Below are 19180 nucleotides of genomic sequence, written 5' to 3' on the forward strand. Positions count from 1 at the left end.
TTAGGAAATTGGGGCTGGGTTATGGCTCCGTGGTTGAGCACTTGCCTAGCATGTGTGAGCCACTGGGTTCTATTCTCTGCAACACATATAAATAAAATTAATAAAATAAAGGTACATCAATGTCTAAAAAAATTTTTTTAAAGAAAGAAATAGATGAATAGATGGAGCCAGGCACAGTGGCACACACCTGTAATCCCAGCGGCTTTGAAGGCTGAGGCAGGCGGATCATGAGTTCATAGCCAGCCTCAGCAATTTAGTGAGGCTCTCAGAAACTCAGCAACATCCTGTCTCTAAATAAAATATTATAAGGCTCAGTGGTTAAGTGGCTCAGTGGTTAAGCGCCCCTGGGTTCAATTTCTATTTATAAATAAATAAAGAAAGAAAGAAAGAAAGAAAGAAAGAAAGAAAGAAAGAAAGAAAGAAAGAAAAGAAGAAAAAGAAAATAAATAGATGGAATACAATAAATGGCATTTTAGGTTGAATACATTGTTTTAATGTTACCTTAATACAAGTTTCCATTCTCCCTCTAAACTTTGTACTCTGTAGTAAGACTACATCATGCAATTTAGAAGATCAGATAGGACTAAAAGTTCTAGAACCTAAGACCAAAAAAAAGAAGGAAGATTTCAGAGTTAGGGTTTTGATTCAAACTCCCAATATTCTTGAGCAGCGATTAGAAAAATGTGGAAGGGGAGCTGCAAGAATTTTGGAAGGAAAACAAAAGGACGTTTTAAAAAGCAGAAAAATTCATTGGAGTGGTAGAATTAAGGGAGAATTAGATTTGTTTAATGATCTTGACATAATGAGGTAATTTAACCCCATCTCATGATTTTGAGTTTTTGCAGTGTGCTAGGCCACTGTACTCTAATTTACACAGATTATATAATTTGATCCTTAACAACAGATGAAGAAATGATTTTATTAGAAGAAATGTATCATTTCTTAGTGTATTTATCATCAAATTCTATCAAATTTATTCAAATTTAATTGTATTTGATTCTACTGAGTCCATATTTTCAGAACACCTAATTTGTGCCAGACTCTGGTATACATTAGGATCCATCGGCTAATTAAAAACAACAACAACAAACAGATCCTTGACCTCAAGGAGCTGGAATTCTGGGGCAAGGAAATACCCAGAAAAGAAAAAGTAAAGAAATAAATGAGCAGGGAAGCCTCTAAGAAGTTGATATAAAGTTATGGGAGAAAGGACATCCTTCACTGTGTGACCAGGACAGCTTCTCTGAAGTGGCAGAATTTAGGGTATAAACATAAACATTGACACCCACTTTCCAAGATCTGTGGGGACCCCTATGTTGGCTTCAGGAATCTCTCCGTTTCCTACCCCAGTAAGACTTACAGACTGGCTGTGGAATCTACGACTACTTTCCACATTGGGTTTGACTCTCTTTCAGCTAGATGATCCATTTGAAGGCATGGATCTCTGATGTCTGCCATGGATTCTGTCCTGGGACTATAGAACCCACTTGGAAATAATGGAAATGTTCTACATTGTGATTTGTGAAATCAGTTGTATATGCACTACAACTTTCCTTGGACACACGAACTATGATAAGAAAGACAAAACGGCATCTGAAGAACTACTCTACAAAGGCTCTCCTCTAAGAAAAATCTCTTGGTGAGATTTTTATATTGCTGTTATATTGGTAAATATTCATGAAGTTATGTAGGCTTTTTGAGGACAAAAATGATCAGGAACATAGCATCCAATGATGTGTGATACTCAAACATTGATGCTTTTTTAAAAAATTTTTGTAAGCCTGCCAGATTTCTCCTACATAAACTTTTGTATCTGGCTTTTCACTCAATATAATGCTTTCACAATTCATCTATTCTGTAGTGCTTATCATTAATTGTTTGCTTTTTATTACCGCATAGCTTTTTATTGTATTTCATTCCCTCAATTGACTTGTTTCCAGATTAGGACTATTATAAATAAAACTGCTACAAAGATTTTTGACCAGGTCTTTGTGTGAATGCATCTTTTCATTTCTTTGGGGTAAACGCTGAAGGTCAGATTGCTGAAACTTATGGTAAATATATCTTTAAATTTATTAGAAACTATCAAACAAATTTCTAAAGAATTTCCCCACATTATGTATGACTTTCAGTTGCTCCACATTCTCTCCATCATTTTGATATTTTATTTTTAGCCATTTCAATGTCTGAGCAGAGATATGTCATTGTGATTTTAATTTGTATTTCTCTAATGATTAAAGATGTTGGGCATGTTTTTATATATATTTGTCATTTGTATATCTTTTCTTGGTGAGTTGTCCATTCAAATACTTTGCCTCGTTTTAAAATTTGGGTTAGTATCTTTTTATTTAAGATGAGTTCACATAACTTAAATTTGAGTCTTTTCAGACTAACCTGTGGCATGTCATTTAGTTTGCTTACAAGTATTTTTCAAGGACAAAAACACTAGTTACTGAGTGATTCTACATTCTTTGATTCCATATGGAAATATAGAAAATCCAAAACTACATTAATAAGAAACAGATTGAGAGTGGTCCAAGACCAGGAATGGGAAAAAATTAACTGGAACGAGGCATGAGGGAATGTTTGAAGGTGATGGAAGTATTCTGTTTTGACTACGGTTGCGGTTGTATAAACGTATACATGCACATGCCAAAACTAATAAAATTATACTCTTAAAATATATAACCTTAGATGAGTATAAATCATGATTCAATAAAACTGATTGGAATGACTTATGTATTTATAAATACCTCCATACTCAAAGATGATATAATATACTAATGTTGGTATTAAATTAAATGCCAAGTAAAGCTGTCTAATAGCTTTTACATAAATAATGATAAATGTGAAATTTATCACAACGATCCAGGTTTGTGTGAAAACTTAACAACCTGGTATGGAGATAAAGGGGTGGGCATGACAATGTGAAATATTTGGCAACTCTAGAATAACCTAAGAATCTTCCCTTAGAAAGGACGAACTCTGAGCTCTGAACATAACTATTTTCATAATAATATTTTCCTAAAGATCATGGAACTTGGCAAATCTTCCTAGTGCAATATAAAAGATCTCTTGCAGGATCTCATTAAGAACTTCCTCTTTTGCACATTTTTCCTGTTTCATAAATGCATTTGTTATTCAACAAAGTAAAAATTTAATTTCTCTGCTCAAATCTAGGCATTCAATTTCTAATCGCTCCATATATTGGAAAGAAATAGAGAATGACAGATTCTTCCAAGGTCTGACTGACTTTTGTAAGTTAGAGAATTTTTCCTTCTAGCTCATTTACTTGACTTTAGCTCAGATCGATAGACAGGACAGACTGTCTGCATATGACTCCTCAGTGGAAGCAATATAAAACTCAATCTCTGTTTTCACAGCATGAGCATGCATTCTGCTTCCTTGCTGTGTTGAGAGTTTCTTCAGCAAAGACGAATTGAAAATAATTTTACGATCCATGACCTTCAGCCTTGGAGGGTGAAGAAACTCCTTCCCAAGATAAACATTCTGTCAACTTAAAAAATCCATCTTCCATTGACTAGCAAAGCTCCTATCTCCTCCCTAATCCAAAATGCATTCCACTAGAAGTCTGTAGAAGTTCTGTATTGTTAACCATGCTACGAGACAGTACGAATACAAAATGGAATGAGTTGCAGATTCTTTCCACCAAAGTCTCACTTCCAGGGAAGACCATACAACTGGAGGGGAAGGGCCTGGGCTTTGAAGTTCATTCATCTGGTGCATATCTAGCGCCATCACTTCCTGACTATGTAACACTATTTCTTTGCCAGCAAAAAGATAATTACAGCACTAACGGTATATGAAATGTTCAGCACATTTAGTGTCCAGCACATAACAAGTATTCACTAAGTATAAGTTGTTATTATCATTATAATATAAATAAATGAATGTGATTTATTTTTTATCCTCCTCTACCCTCTCTTGAATTTAGTTTCCTTAAGGCAAAAGAAGAAGAAGAAGGAGGAGGAGGAGGAAGAAAAAAAAGAAAAAGAAGAAGAAGAAGAAGAAGAATTCACAGTTAACTTGAATATCTTAGGTACAAGGAGAAGTAGAGGTGTCTGATCTCTATAAAGAGAATTTCAGAGCAAAGCCTTGAATTGAGGACTTTGAGTAAGGAAGATGATAGCTGACCTGGAGGTAGGGACAGGAGACAAAGGTCAACAGATGTCTCAGGACAAGACCAGGTAGATCCAGGAAGCAAACAACAACTCCACATTATGGGGTGGAGAACCAGATAAGGTGTAAATCCAAGAGCAGGCAATTAAAAGGGAATGGTCTCTTCCTTGAGGTGGAAGTGAGTAAAGAGCATAAAGGAGCATTTTCGTGAAATACCAGCAACTGAGCCCCTGGACATGGAGGAGTTGCTAAATGTTGGGGGAGGGGACCAAATTTGAGAATCTCTTAAAACACCTATGAGTGCCCTTTTGCACATTTTTTTTTTGCATTCATTAAAACTTTTAAGAAGCTGATGACATCAATGGCATTTTACACACTTTAAATTTAACAGTGTTCACCAGCATTTACTATCCTTCACACCTTCAACTAAGTGCATGCAAATGTACTTTGCTCTGTTGCAGTATTACACATGGTATGTAGAAATAGGCAGGATCTGTTTGTCCATCAGAATGGCCACTATATTGCTAGTCAGTAATTCAGGACCTCTTGACTTCCGCTCCCAATCTGCCCCCTGCTCTCACCTTCTTCTCTTCCCTTTACCCTGTTTCCACAATCTTCTTAAAGATGTTTTGGCTCCTTTTCATCCTCCCTTCTCCCTTCCCAAGCCACCAGAATGTAGTTAGAAGAGTCAGAACTGTTTTCTCTTTTCACCTGTCTATAACTTTCCCAAGATCTCTCAGCATAATGCTTGCTCCTTCTGTACATCTATTTTCATCTCCTTTTATGTCCTGAACTCTCAGTAATTCCCCCAGCTCCCCTTTATACCTACCCAAACATAATTCACAAATGAAAATTCTTGTGTTTATCAAAAATGTACATGAAATTCCAGTTAACTAGAATCCACGTGAGGGGGGTTTGGGGTCAAAAGAAATAACTATAATGAAAACACTAATAAGGGACACACAGAGAGAGTTTTATTAGAAAACAAGTTCTGCCTGAGAAGGGTAGTTCAGACTTCACCAAGAGTCCATCTGAGTCTTAATGAATGAGTAGTTCTTCATGAAAAGGATCAGGTGTTTCAGGGAGAGAAATTGAGTATACAAAGCTTTCCTGTAGAAAAAAGCTAATGTAGGTAGAAGATGAAATTTTTTAAATGGGAAGGAAGTTGGACCAAGGAAGACCTTGAAATGACATTTTAATGAGCTTAGACTTTATTTTCTTTTTTAATAAGGGAGAACTGTGACAGTCTTTCAGGGAAGAGATTAACATAGTCATGTTTTCATTTTGCAAGCATCCCTGTGGGAACGAGTCTCTGACCCAGTGTTAGGAGAGTGGAACACAATTGAAAAGATGTGATTTTGAAAGCCCTGGTTAAGTCAATGGGCGGGCCAGGAGGAGATAGTGAGGAAGACATTAAGGAGGTAGGGTCTACTAAAGAAATACCTGTGCAGTTAATATTTCCTTATAAGTATTAGAGGAGGAGTTAGCATCCAGGTTACTTACTTGAGAAATTGAAACTATAAAGATGTCATTAATTGAATAAGAGAATAATTAGGAAAGAAAGTTTTGAAGGAAGGAGAGTTCAGATCTAGAAATGCAGAGGCCTACGGAACATTCACCACTCCTCAATGCCTCCTGATCTGCCAGTGGCATAGTCACTTACTATGGGTATAGAAAAGAAATAACCTAGAGTAGAACCTCGATACTCCAGGTGCTCCATGGGCCCTGCACAGCCATTGTCCAGAGCTTGCCAAAAATTCAAACTCTCAGATTCCACCTTGGTCTACTGAATCAGAATCCGCACTTTACAAAGATCCTCTTGCCCATCACTTATTTGTATGCTCATTACAGTGACCCAGGAGCATGAAGACCCCCACTCTGAGGAGGAGAGCCAAACACACAGTGGCCACCATTGCATATCTATGTTTCTATTTTTCTTTGATTTGTCTTCCAGTATTATAACTTTATATCTCTTTGTCTCCTTTTGTTCTACTTTCTGAGAAGCATTTATTATTTAAATTTTCTGGTGATTTTATAAAAATTTTGCTATAATTTTTAATTTCAAAAACTCTTGTTCTTATTTCATAATTGTCATATTTTTAACGCATTTAAAAATACTAGAGTTGTGTTTTGAAGCTTTTGTTTCTTGCATTGGGCTCTGTTTTCTCTAAGTTTCTTATCTCCTTGTGTCTTTGCTTTTCATGTCTATTTCATATTGAAATCTTTCCACAAATACCTATGGTTTCTATGTGTATATTTAAATTTCAGCATAAAACACTAAAAATAGGTGATAAACTTTGTTTGCCTAGATGGTATTTATAACCAGTAGGGTTTATCATAGGTTGAATGAATGACAGGTCGGCAAATTCACTGGGGAACCCCAAATTTTTGAAGGCACTTTTTTCCTGGGGCACTCAATTTTTTCAGGGGAAAAAAATGTTAAGAAAGTTTGCTGAAGATTTTTCTATGAAGTATGTAGATTTAATTGATCACCTTGTTTTCTACTTTTCTCCCCAAATTCTTAGAAATTGCCTTATGGCCATTATTAATATATTTCCTATAACTTCTATTTTATATTTCAAGGTTCTCTTTTTATTCCAATTAGCTTTAATCAAATTCCATTATTTTGTAGTCTTAATAAACATTTAGTGCTAATATGCAAAGTCCTCAACAATAAGGGAAGTTCAAAGAAAGTAAACTTGGTAAACTTCTCTGGTTTGCAAAAGAGTCACAGTACAAATTTACAGAGCTATAATGAAGCCAGAATGGTGTGGGGCAGAATATATGTCAACATGCTGTTGGTAAAACAACATGTGCTACTCTGGGAAAGATGCCCAAAGCTCAGAATGGGCAGACTACAAAAACAAACTTCCACTAGTCCAGTGGAATCATCTTAGAAAAAAGTGGTTGGATAGATATGGGAACATTGATGAAGGGCCTTAAGTGGCATATTGAAGATTGTTGGCTTAAACTTTTTGATATGATAGGGAGCTGCTCCTATACCTTGAATGCAGTAATGCCTTAGGGGGAATATTTCTGGTAGGCCAATTGAATTTATGTGGAGGTCCAGATCAGTATGGAACTCATGAAAATAAGGAATGTTGAAATGGAAGAGGTGCCTTTAATGGATGAGTAGACAAGACTGTCACACCATTCTGCTAGCTTCCATCACATTCTATAACTTCAACTCAACCTTGGTTCGGTCTTTAGTCTCTTCTCATTTTCCTGTCAGTTTGAAATGGAAAAGTCCAGAAATAATCTGGTTTTAGTCATTAATGGAAATATCTGTGAATATCATGATCTCTTTTAACCTCTATGGTACTTAACTCATTCTCTTTGTCAAGGACATAACATTGCTTAAAAGGTACATTTACATATGCCAGTTTTGTGGTTTTCTACAAAATACAATATCACTCCAATCATCTGTTCATTTTCCATGAAGGACTACATAAAATAATTATGGAAATTCATGTAAGTTTAAAACTACTCATTTGCTCATTTCATGGGGAAAAGCACTACCACCTAGGAAATTACCAAGTCCACCCCTGTGACGAGAGCTGATCTTTGTAAATGCAACATGGCCTTGAGTCAGGGAACATAATGCAGGCATTTGTTCTCCGTGCTCATTACGACAGTGATTACAATTATCCTGGAGAAGAAAGAAAAAGAATTGTGAGTTAATCATCATCATCTGAATAATTCAGGTTTGGCAGAGATTTTCCTGAGAAAGGAGATTGTTATGCATTATTCAGGGTTTGAAGGGATTTTTATTTTTTCAGGTTTTTTTTCAAATATGAGAAGTATGGAACTCATGAAAATAAGGAGAGTGTTGAAATACAGAGATGTCTTGGATGGATGAGTTGACAAGACGGTCATACTATAAACAATGAGAAATTTCATATCCAGAGAGGAAATACAATGGGGAATAAGGTTTTGGACAAGGAACTCAGGGGTGTTGATGGTGTGTGCACGTACACACACACACACACACACACACACACACACACACTTCATAAACATTAACACAAGGGAATGTCACACTTTCCAGAAAACATAATGTATGTACTGGGGGTTCTGGCATCATTGTGAGACAGGGATTTGTTAAAGACAAAGCACTTAGCAAAGGAAACCTAAATGGCTAGGATTAAGGGCTCCAAAGTCAGTGAGGAAATAACCCAGCTCTACCTTCAACAGCTGCCAGAACAGGGACTTTGGCTGTCCCTCTGGCTCCACCCCAGCTAGAGTACCATGAAGGCGTGAAACCGTGAAGCAGAGGCTGTCATTGGCTAGGGCCATGGATGAAATCCTCCTGACGTCCCTTTCCAAATGGACAAAATGGTTTTCCACTTGGCGACTCCTAATAGTCTCTAAACAGGGCAATGGCGTAAGATTGGATATAATTAAGTCCATAATCAGAGGAAAGTGTCTGCACTGAGACTCTAACGTGAATGGCCACAGAAGTACTGGGGAAAGACATGGGGGGAGGGAGGAATAGAGGGAAAGGAGACATACTGGGGATCAAATTAGAACAAATCTATACCATGCTTTTATAATTATGCCAAAATGAGTTCTATTGTTATAACTAAAAAGAACCAATAATTTTTTTTTTTAAAAAAAAGGAGTACTAGGGGTAAAAAACTGTGAACCATTTACACTGGATCTGATCTGTAAAGAAGGCAATAACATTTTTCACAAACACATTGTATGTCCAATGAGAGGAAGGGAACAAGTGAAGCAAGGGTGTCACCTCTGGGGAGGAAGGAGAGAAGAGTCTGGGGGACACTTAACATTCTTTGAAACTCTGCCTCTTATGCTTTTAATTAGGAAGACACAGATGGAAGCAGTACACAGAGGCATCTTTATCTCAGGAGGGGAGGCTTTGCCTTCCTGATGTGATTTATGTTGGGAGGACTGACTTAATAAGGCTGACGCCTTCCAAAGGACCATCATTCCCAGGCGATTTTTAATTGAAGTGCCACACAGATCCGTGGGAAGATTTAAGGTGTTGTCATCAAGGGCAGGAAGAAGGATGAGGTGACCTCACCTCTCTGTCTTTTCAGTATCATTATTCGAAGTTTTATAAAAAAGACAAACAAATCCTTTGTCTTTTTGTATGTTTTCTTTACAGTGGCTTGGACTGTATTTATTACAAAAGTACTGCTAAATCAGGCTTTGTCAACAATTCCTAGACTATGTTTAGAAGAGGCATAAACATTTCCCTAAGAGTTATAAACAATTCTGGCCTTAAAAACTTTCCCAATAATATCAGATGTGCTTCTCTTGTTTTGGTTGACCAATAGAATTATCCAAACAATTCCCTATGCTGTGAAAGAACTAGAACTCCTTTATAATACTTAGCATACTCATATGCAAGTTAGTTAAGTTCATAATTATTAGGTACCCATTATTTGTCAGCGGCTAAGAAAGGTACTACTATGGATAAAGAGCTGGCTGGTTGAGACACAGGCTGTCCTGGAAGGAGCAGGTCAGGCTAGGAAACTTTATTACATGCCACCAGAATGTAAATGAGGTAGTAACTTAAAATCTAGTTACAATTATCAGACTCAACATTAGAGGCCTGAAACAGAGTGTTTCGAGAGAAAGAATATAATTATAAAATATTTCAATTAAAAGAAACACCAACAAGAAAAATAAAATCTAGTTACTCTATTGTAACTGTTACCTATTGGTATTTTATTCCAGTCCATTTTCTGATTAATAATTTCACATGATTAAAATCATAAGATATATATGAATAAAATTAGGGCTCTCCCTCTCCTCTTAGTTTCACATAAGCCTAATTCCAACCACTACCTGGTCTCCCTAACAAGAATTATAAAAAACTGCAAATATATGGGGAGGAGAGGAGAGGGGAGTGGGGAGGAGAAGGGAGAGGGGAGTGGAGAAAGGAGGGGAGAGGGGAGGAGAGAGGGGAAGTGAGGGGAGGAGAGTTGAGTTTAGCTATATATCTGTATCACTTCTCTCTGGCTGTTTTTTTTTTTTTTTTTTTTTTTTTTTTTTTTTTTTTTTATTTTACTTATGGGGCTTTGACAAACCTGGGATGTTTTCAGTCATTATGGTTGTTTTTGAATACTCTTTCAGCTCCATGCTTTTTTCTTTTCTAATACTCCAAATATATGAATGGTAGCTCTCATTCCTGCCTTACGGGTCCCTAAGGCTCTGTATTATTTTTATTATTTTAATTTTTTATTTATGAGCCTGTTTTCTGTTATTCACATTGACAGATCTTTCCTTAAGTTCACGGATTGTCTTCTGTCATTTTTACTGTACTATTGATCCTAAATTGGGAAAAGATAGGTGTGAATTAAAGAAGCTGAGTGAATAGGAAACATGCCCAGGCACATCATTAATTTCTGATAATGAAGACTTAAAAGACAAAATATCCAGGATAGAATCTAAGACCACTTGTCACCAGAGAGGGTTCCTTCTGGGTTTTGTTATTTTATGCTTCAGTTATGTAATTGCATTTAATTGTTTTTAAAAAGTTGGATATTTAATATTTACTTAATGTCTGTTAATTAAATGTTAAATATAATTGATCAACATTTTATTGGATTTTCATTAATTTCTATGTTAGGCTGCTTTTCTATTTTTGTGTCAAGAGAATTTGTAACTGCTTGTTGAATCATTTTTAAGATGGTTGCTTTAAAATCCTTGTTAGAGGATTTTGACATCTGATTCACTTTGGTATTGTCATTAGTTAACTGTTCTTATTCAAATTGTGATTTTCCAAGTTCCTGGTATGACAGGTGACTTAAGATTGTTTCCTGGATACCTTGTCCTAGCAAGGACACTCATTAAGTCCTATTTTAATCTTCTATTTTAGTGGACAGTCACTGTTTGTTTAGCATGCGGGTTCTGGCTTACATTTGTGACTGTGATTCCAAAGGCAGTTTAGTTTTCAGAGGTTTTGCCCTGTTATTTTGGTTTGCTTGGTTTATCTGGTGCTACGGAGGCTTTCAGTGGCCCTTGATAATGCTACATTAAGAGAAAAGAGGCTATTTCCCAGGCCAGGCCAGGTACCAGACGCTTCTATGGCTTACAGTGAAAAAACTTTCTGGGTGGGGTGCTTTTGTGGTGGGATACCCCTTGCTAGCATCCTCTGAGTGCTCACCCCTTAGCAGGTGAGAGAAGTCTCAGGTCTGACAGGGAAGTGGAATACTGTACCTGCATCTTTGCCAGGGGCTCCTCTGATACCTTGTCCTGGTTGATGGAGCCAGACTCTCCTGGTGTTACCTCCAAGATTCAGTTCTATCTAGGGTAAGAATGAGCCTTCCTGGTCTGCCTTTTTCCTCCAGGGTATGCGTTGGTAAACACTAAGCCTGTGGTTACTTTCCTTTGTTGAGTGGAACAGCAAGAAAATGTCTTGAAACTATGCTGGTCCCTCAGTCTCAGGGTCCCTAGCCAGTTTGTTTCTTTTCTCATCTTGCAGAGTTCTTCTGATGTGCTATTGCATAATTATGCTTACCCAGAGCTGGCAATTTTACTTAAGGGGGAACAAGGAGAGATAAGTCCATGATCTTTTGTCAAGACTAGAAATTAGAATACAGTATTTAAAAAAAATTATCTGCATCATTTCCCTAAAAGCCAGAAGTCTACCTTAGAATTATTTTTAAAATATGTCCCAGATTTGAGTAAATTTGACTGTTTCTCTGAGTATGGAAGAAATGGCAGTAGTAAACAAATTCAGTAGTTTTCAGGAGAGTGACTTCTAGTCTCCATTTAAACTCCACATTGTGATATCCTCATTATAATTTTGATACCAATTCCAGTATGGTTACTGCCGCAATCCGGCTACAGCAAAATAACCCGGGGGGGGGGGGGGGAGGGGGGGGGTGACGAGCAACTTGTGTACATTGATACAGCAGGAGTGGGAGCCGTTTATTGTAGGACAACAGAGGTATTTATACATTCCACACAGCTTATCTTAATTAACATAAACTAGATACAGCAGTCAACCAATAAGGAATCTCCACACTTAATGGCTCGCTGGTGTTACTTCACAAACCACTCCCCCTGGCAAAATGCCAGGCGCCATCCTGACTTGTTTACAGACTCTAACAGGTTACTACATTCATTCATTCAACAAGTATTTACTGAGTGCTTACTATGTGCCAGGAACTAATATGGCTAGGAACACAGCAGTGAAAAAAAAAAATGTTAAAAATCTTTGGAAGTTTACATGCTCTAGAACAAAACATTTTTCACTAAAACCAACTCAGACCATAACAACTCCTCAGCTTATTGTTCATTCATTCATAGAATCAGCTCCCAAGTATCAAATTCAACTTATATCTCTACACAAGGAGTATCATATTTTAGTATGTGTTTTTGGTCATTTTTTAATATGTGCAATTTAATTGTATTTGTGTAACTAACTAGCTAAGTGAGCAAAGTAACAACTATTTTAGTAAAAATGAAATCCATCTAGATTAAATTCAGAAGGCTAAAATCTAGTAAATGTCCACATTTAGCCAAGCACACAAATTTGGCAGCAAATATGTATGTTTTCAGATTTAAAAGTGACATCAGTTTTTCCAAAAATAAGTCACCATCTATCAGAGAAAGTTTTCCTTGGGAAACCTACTTTTATTGATAAACAAAATGCAGAGTGGGAAAGACCAGGCGAAGATGATCTTGGATTATAGGGTTTGAATTTGGGAGACTGGGAGAGTAGGAGTTACTGTAAAGAGAATTAGTAAGTCGTGAGTGGAAGTGATTTTAGAATATAGGATGTTTAATTTTTCAACATGCTTAATTTGATGTGACAGCAAGCTATCCAGTTGAAAATGATCCAGCATGAAGATTCTACAATAGGGCTTGAGAAAAATATCAGATCTTGGTCATCTGAGTATCAGCAGGAAAAGAGTAGAAGTTATAAAAAGAGGGGAAAATATCTGAGAAACTGGATTCAGACAGTGAAGGGTGGAGAGATCCAAAAACGGAATCTTCAGGAACATTAAGAGTTCAGCTCTAGCCCTCCGCCTTTCTCTTTCCCTTTTCTAGGTGATCTCATCTGATTATAGAGCCAACTTGGCTAAACAACCATGTACACTCACAATTCCATTCTTCCTTGTTATGAATAGACATAGAAATGCAAACAAAATGCAAATACTTAAGGAAACAATGAAAGCATTCTATGTACAAGCAGAGAAATAAAAACAACATGAAGCTATAGGAACAGATTTCTATGGGAAAATTAAATTCCAATTTTTAGTATTTGTGAAAATATTGGTTTTATTTATAGGTAAAAGGAGATAGATTTTTGGAAGCTTTAGGAATCAACCACGGTGTACATGGGAGTCCTTGAAGTGTTAAACATTGTTGAAAAAAGACTCAGAACCTATGGTAAATATAAAACAAATTTATTTTAGAACCTGGGAATCAAGAAGTCAAAAGAGTCTTTTTATATGTTTATATTTTTTGAGTAAATACATTTAAAAATAAACTCACAAATGAAGACAAATAATGGTGATGTAGTTTAGATCATGATTGTGTAAGATTTTGAAGGCTATAAGAATAAAATGTTCCCAGAGGTCTCAAAAATAGAAACAGGGGAAAAAATTTTAATGTAAACTTTTTAAAATTTCAGTAGCAAAGAGACGGAATGACAAGAGGGAAAACGTGCAGATAGGCTGGATGGTGTAGTCTGAACCGGAGAACATGTGCGAGATTTATAACTGCTGTTAAAAATTTCATAAAGCAACATGCAGAAGGATACTCTCAAATATAATATTGGTGTGAGTAGACATCTTGGGTGTGACAAATGAGGAAAGAGAACCAGAAAAGACACATGCCAAAAGTTGACATGATAGCTGTACGCACTACACTTGGACAGGAAACATTGAGAGGAAAAAATTAACCAGCAGAGAGAGGTCCAAAGGCTATGTCTAAAAAATTATATAATCTTGAGTTCAACCACAGACTTTGAGAAAACTGCTGAGTCCGTATGACCCTCACTCAGTTTCAAAGTCCAAAGCTAGTAGTCAGTCAGGAGATTAACTGGTGGCTTCAAATGATCAGTAAAATAATAAAACCAAATTAGAAGTTAAATTCTTAGTTGTTGTTGCTGCTGGGGATGGAACCCAGGGTCCTGAGCATGCTGAGCATGTACTTTGTAACTGAGCTTTAGGCCAAGCCCAAGTTAAACTTCTCTTAAACACCATAACCAACTCAGAAGAGCAAACTTCAACCACTCTTTTTATATAGGCTTAAAATAAATTCCTCATTGTGTGACCTTGACTTATTTAGGAACCTTTCTTGACTCTAAATTATAAAGTTATCAAAACAAGAGTAACCAGAGTGACTTTAGTTTAGTTGGGGATACAGTAATCAGCCCACAGAATGCATCCTTTAGTATATGCTTAATGTTGGATGAAATGTAGTTGCACCTTTATTCTGTACTCCTATGGCTAGGATTAAACCAGTTTAATTTGTCCCTGGCTTTATTTGTCTTTCCTCAGAAGTCTGACTTAATCACTTTGGATTAAGTAGGTTGAAATTTAAACCAAAGTCAGAAGTTGTTTTTTTTTAAAGAATCCTACTCCCTATCTAGCACTGAAGTGGCTGCCCTCACCTCTAACACCATCCACCTTTACATTCAACATGGCAGCGATGCAGCTCACAGGGAAGCTGAAGAGTTTCTCTACCAAATAAGTTTATCTCTAAAAGATCATTTCAAGGAATACATTGGTCTCATACTTTTAAAAAAGGTGCTGGGTAGTTTGTCATCGTTTATAATGTGAACTCCTAGTTTTGCCCCTTTAAAAGACTCCAGCTCTTAAGAAAGAGCAAATGGCTGATGGTGGTAGGTATTTTCTTACCTTTCAATGCATAGCCCACCCCACAGTGAAAGGTGACCTACACCCTCCCCATCATTCAACTTTACAGCCTACACTAAGGATGGTCAGGCTCAGACTTCCACGATGATTACCCTTCTCCTCCTCACAATCAATTTCCAATATAAATCATTTTGCTTGAATTAATTTGTGTAACCATCTATAAATAATTTTTTGTATTGATTCATTTAACCATCTTTTGTCATTGGTTTTGGGTGCTTAAAATATACTAAAATCATGAGGCAAGATAATACCTTAGAATTACCTAACAAGCTTTTATAAAGAACAGAGTGATGCAAAAAGGAGAATGAAGAAACAGTTTATTGTGAAGAACAGCAAAGGTTTAATTACATATAGTTCTCTTGAAAAGTAGAGGCTATTATACCAAACAAATTCTAAGAAATATCAGAAAACAGAATTTCCAGTGCAAATTTTATGCATATTTATTACCAATATGTAGCATTCAATAAAGTGACTTCTCCAAATTAGTTGTGTGTGGTGTGTTTATATATATACACACACACATACATATACATACATGTTTGTGTACATATATATGTGTGTGTGTGTGTATATATATATATATATGATTAAATGACACTGGTAAATATATCTTCATTAAGGTGTAAATTTTATGCTTGCTAGTGTATATTTTCAATTATGAGTTAAGGGCAAAATTACCATCTGCCTTTGAATACATACTTCAATACATACTTAAAAATTTCATAAAGCTATTCTGTGTTCTAGTTTATAAGCAAATGTCTCCACAGACCTTTCATGTGTTTATAGTTAGTACACTGTAACTTAATATGTATTTTAAATAATATTGCTCAATGGGATGTCAGATACTGTAATTACATAATTATAATCACAGTATAATTATGGTTAAACTATAAACCATTTTATTGATAAAGAATTTTTCATCAAAGAAAACTACACAAAAGTGTGCAAAAAATGGTTTTAGATTGTATAATAAAATTTATGAGACTTGCAATAAAGTTTATCTTTAAACACAAATATAAAAAGTCGATAGTGATTGTTGATACATGTGTTGGCTTATAGCCTCCCTAAATATATCTATTTATGTGTTCTGAAAAACTGGTAATAAAATATAATTTTCTTAAATTGCAGCAAAATACATATAATTTAAAATTTCACCATTGCAACTATTTTTAAGTGTACAGTTCAGTGGTATTAAGTATCTTTGCACTATTATGAAACAATCACCACCAACCATTTCCCAGAACTATATTAGCCCTCACACAGAAACTGTATCCATTAAACACTAATCCCTCATTCTCCCTCCCACAATCCCTGACAACCACCATTCTACTTATAGTCTCTGGGAATCTGACTGTTTTAGGTACCTAATATAAGTGGAATTATAATAATATTTGTCCTTTTGTGACTGTTTTTTTTCACTTACTAGAATGTCTTAAGGCTTATCCTGTTCACAGCATGTATCATAATCTCATTCTTTTTTAAGGAGGAATACTAGTCCATTATATGTATTTATATGCATATTCATTTTATTTATCCATCTATCTATTGATGGATGGACACCTGGGTGGCTTCCACCTTTTAGATGCTATGAATAATGCTATTACAATCACAGCATTTGTTCAAGTTCTTGCTTTCACTCCTTCTGGGTATATACCCAGAAATGGAATTTGTAGATCTTATGGTAATTCTATCTTTAACTTTTGGAGGAACCGCCACACAGTTTTCCACAGCAGCTCTACTATTTTATGCTTTCACTTGCAATAAACAAGGGTTAAAATTTCTCTATATAGGAAAGAATTTTTGTTTTTGTTTTTGTACTGAGGATTAACCCAGAGGCACTCTACAACTGAGCTATATCCGCACCTCAACCCCCGTTGGCCCCTGCCTTTTTAATTTGAGAAAAGTTCTTGCTAAATTGTGGAGGCTGGCCTCAAACTTGTAATCCCCCTGTGTCAGCCTTCCAAGTAGCACAGGTGTGTGTCACCATACCTGGCTTAGATTATGCTTAAAAAATAAAAAATATGAATTAATATTTTGTGATATAATTTCTGGTCTTGTTTCTTTTCATTTCTCTGTATCACTTGCTTTTATTACTAAAATCAAAACTGCAGGATTTATGATGCAAAATTCAGACTGATGAGAAACCTGAATTCCAAAAAGTCTCTGGCAAGGAGAGACAAGAAAGTAAAAGTTATAAAAGTTAAATCAGAGGCATGTTACAACAATTTAAAAAAATGAGGCGGGGGGGGGGGACTAGCACCAAATATAATGAGGTCAGAGTAGAATTTCCTCCCTAAATTCCTAATGCTACAGTACATTCCTTAGACTGCAGGCAAATTTAACTCACAAGCTGAGAAGGGAGGCAAAAACAAACTCTAATAATAGCAAACTAAAGCAAAGTCCATACTGAGTTTGACCCTTTGGAGAGAGATGAAAAAAAAAGATAATTAGATAATAAACACCTAGATTTGCTAAGGCCTCCTGATGGAGAGGTAATCATGAATTTAATTTTTCTATTATATTCTTCAGACTCCTGTATAAGTTGATAAGTTGAATAATGACAATTTGGTTTCAAATATCATAATTATCTGTTTACATTAAATTAAGAAACATTTAAAGGATAGGATTTAAGTAAAAATATCCAAAAGATGGGAATTAAGTAAAACATCCAATATTTCAAACAGGCTAGCATTAGAATCACCATTCTAAGTTTAGGAGTAATAATATTGTAAAGATAATAATAACATTATATATAACACATAATATACATATTATAAAGACATATATATCTATTACTTTCATATGAAAATATATTCTCTATAAAGCAAAATAATTTTTACTTTATAAAATACAGTAATATAAATTTGAGAAAACAAATTTATTTTTGTGATAAATTCTAAATTTTGAGATGAATTCTAAAATTTTTAAAGAAAGATTAAAATAATTTAGTTAAATTTAATCAAAATTACATCAAAATAGAATTTAAGAATTATAATCTGGACATGAAAGAATATCATGATTCTTTTCCAGAGTTATTTCAAAATTATTTACAAAGGATTTTAATCAGCTTAGCTACTACATGCACATTGAGACTATTTCCAAGTAGACGGTAACACTGTTTCACTGTTATCTTCTCAGGAAATCCTAAAAAAGAGAGATAAAAATTCATAATTTGATCATTTGTAATAGTAATTTCTAGAGCTAAAAGGATTCATCCTTTAACAAAGATACAGGGATCATTTCATAACACCATTTCAGTCAACAAGCACATATGATGGTAGTCTCATAAGTTGATATCACCTAGTGACATTTAGTTGTCTTAGTTTGTGTAAGTACACTATTATGTTTACACAGTTATGAAGTTGCCTGAGTATACATTTCTCAGTATGCATCCTCATTGTTCAACAACATATAACTGTAAATCACTAAAGTCTCCGATAAGTTTTACTAATAAATGAAGAGTCTGGATCCAAAAATATTATATAGCATTTTATTATATTGTCCACATAATGAATATTATAATATCCCAGTATATTATATAGCATCAAGTTATGGGTGATGCATACATGCACATATGTACACATAGCTGTTCACAGAAATAGAATTCATAAAAATTCATGTATTAATGAACTTTAGATAAAGTACTGGCTATCATTTTTTTCTAAGTTGTTTCTTTTATCTTGTAACATTTTTATAGAGATAAAATTCACCCTTTTACTGATGAATTTTAGAATTCACCTATAAAATTTCAGTGTTTTTAGAATAGTTTTTTTTAAAACATCTCCACTAATTCTAGAACATTTTCATTACTTCAAAAAAGAAAACTTATGCCCATTAACGGTCTCTTGCTACTTCCCCTCATGTCCCCCAACCACTAATCTAATTTCTCTATCTATAGATTTTTCTATTGGGAACACTTCACATAAATGGAACCATAAAATATGTTCTTTTGTGTTAAAACATTCTTTTGCTTGGCATAATGTTTTCCAGGTTCATTCACATCATTGTGTGTTTCAGTACTTACTTCTTTTTATGGATGAGGAAAATTTTATTGCATGAATATACCACATTTTATTTATTTATCATTCATTCATTCATTGGCAAGACACTTAGACTATTGTGAATAATGTTATTATGAACATTCATGTATAAATTTTTGTGTGAAAATGTTTTCAATT

At 35.2% G+C, this 19180-nt stretch overlaps 1 protein-coding gene across 3 annotated transcripts in view; it reads right to left on the reverse strand.

Moving 5' to 3' along the window:
* Positions 1-15302: 15302 nt before the first annotated feature.
* TRDMT1 (tRNA aspartic acid methyltransferase 1) overlaps positions 15303-19180 on the reverse strand; it is a 44143-nt gene continuing 40265 nt past the window's right edge. For all 3 annotated transcript variants that reach the window (XM_081298027.1, XM_081298025.1, XM_081298026.1), the window contains one exon: positions 15303-18146. In XM_081298027.1, the coding sequence (XP_081154153.1) occupies positions 18046-18146 (101 nt within the window). In that variant the 3' untranslated portion in view covers positions 15303-18045. The remainder of the gene's footprint in view (positions 18147-19180) is intronic.

The sequence above is a fragment of the Spermophilus citellus genome, assembly GCF_964194105.1.
Source record: "Spermophilus citellus genome assembly, chromosome: 6".
In the NCBI taxonomy this organism is placed as follows: domain Eukaryota; kingdom Metazoa; phylum Chordata; class Mammalia; order Rodentia; family Sciuridae; genus Spermophilus; species Spermophilus citellus.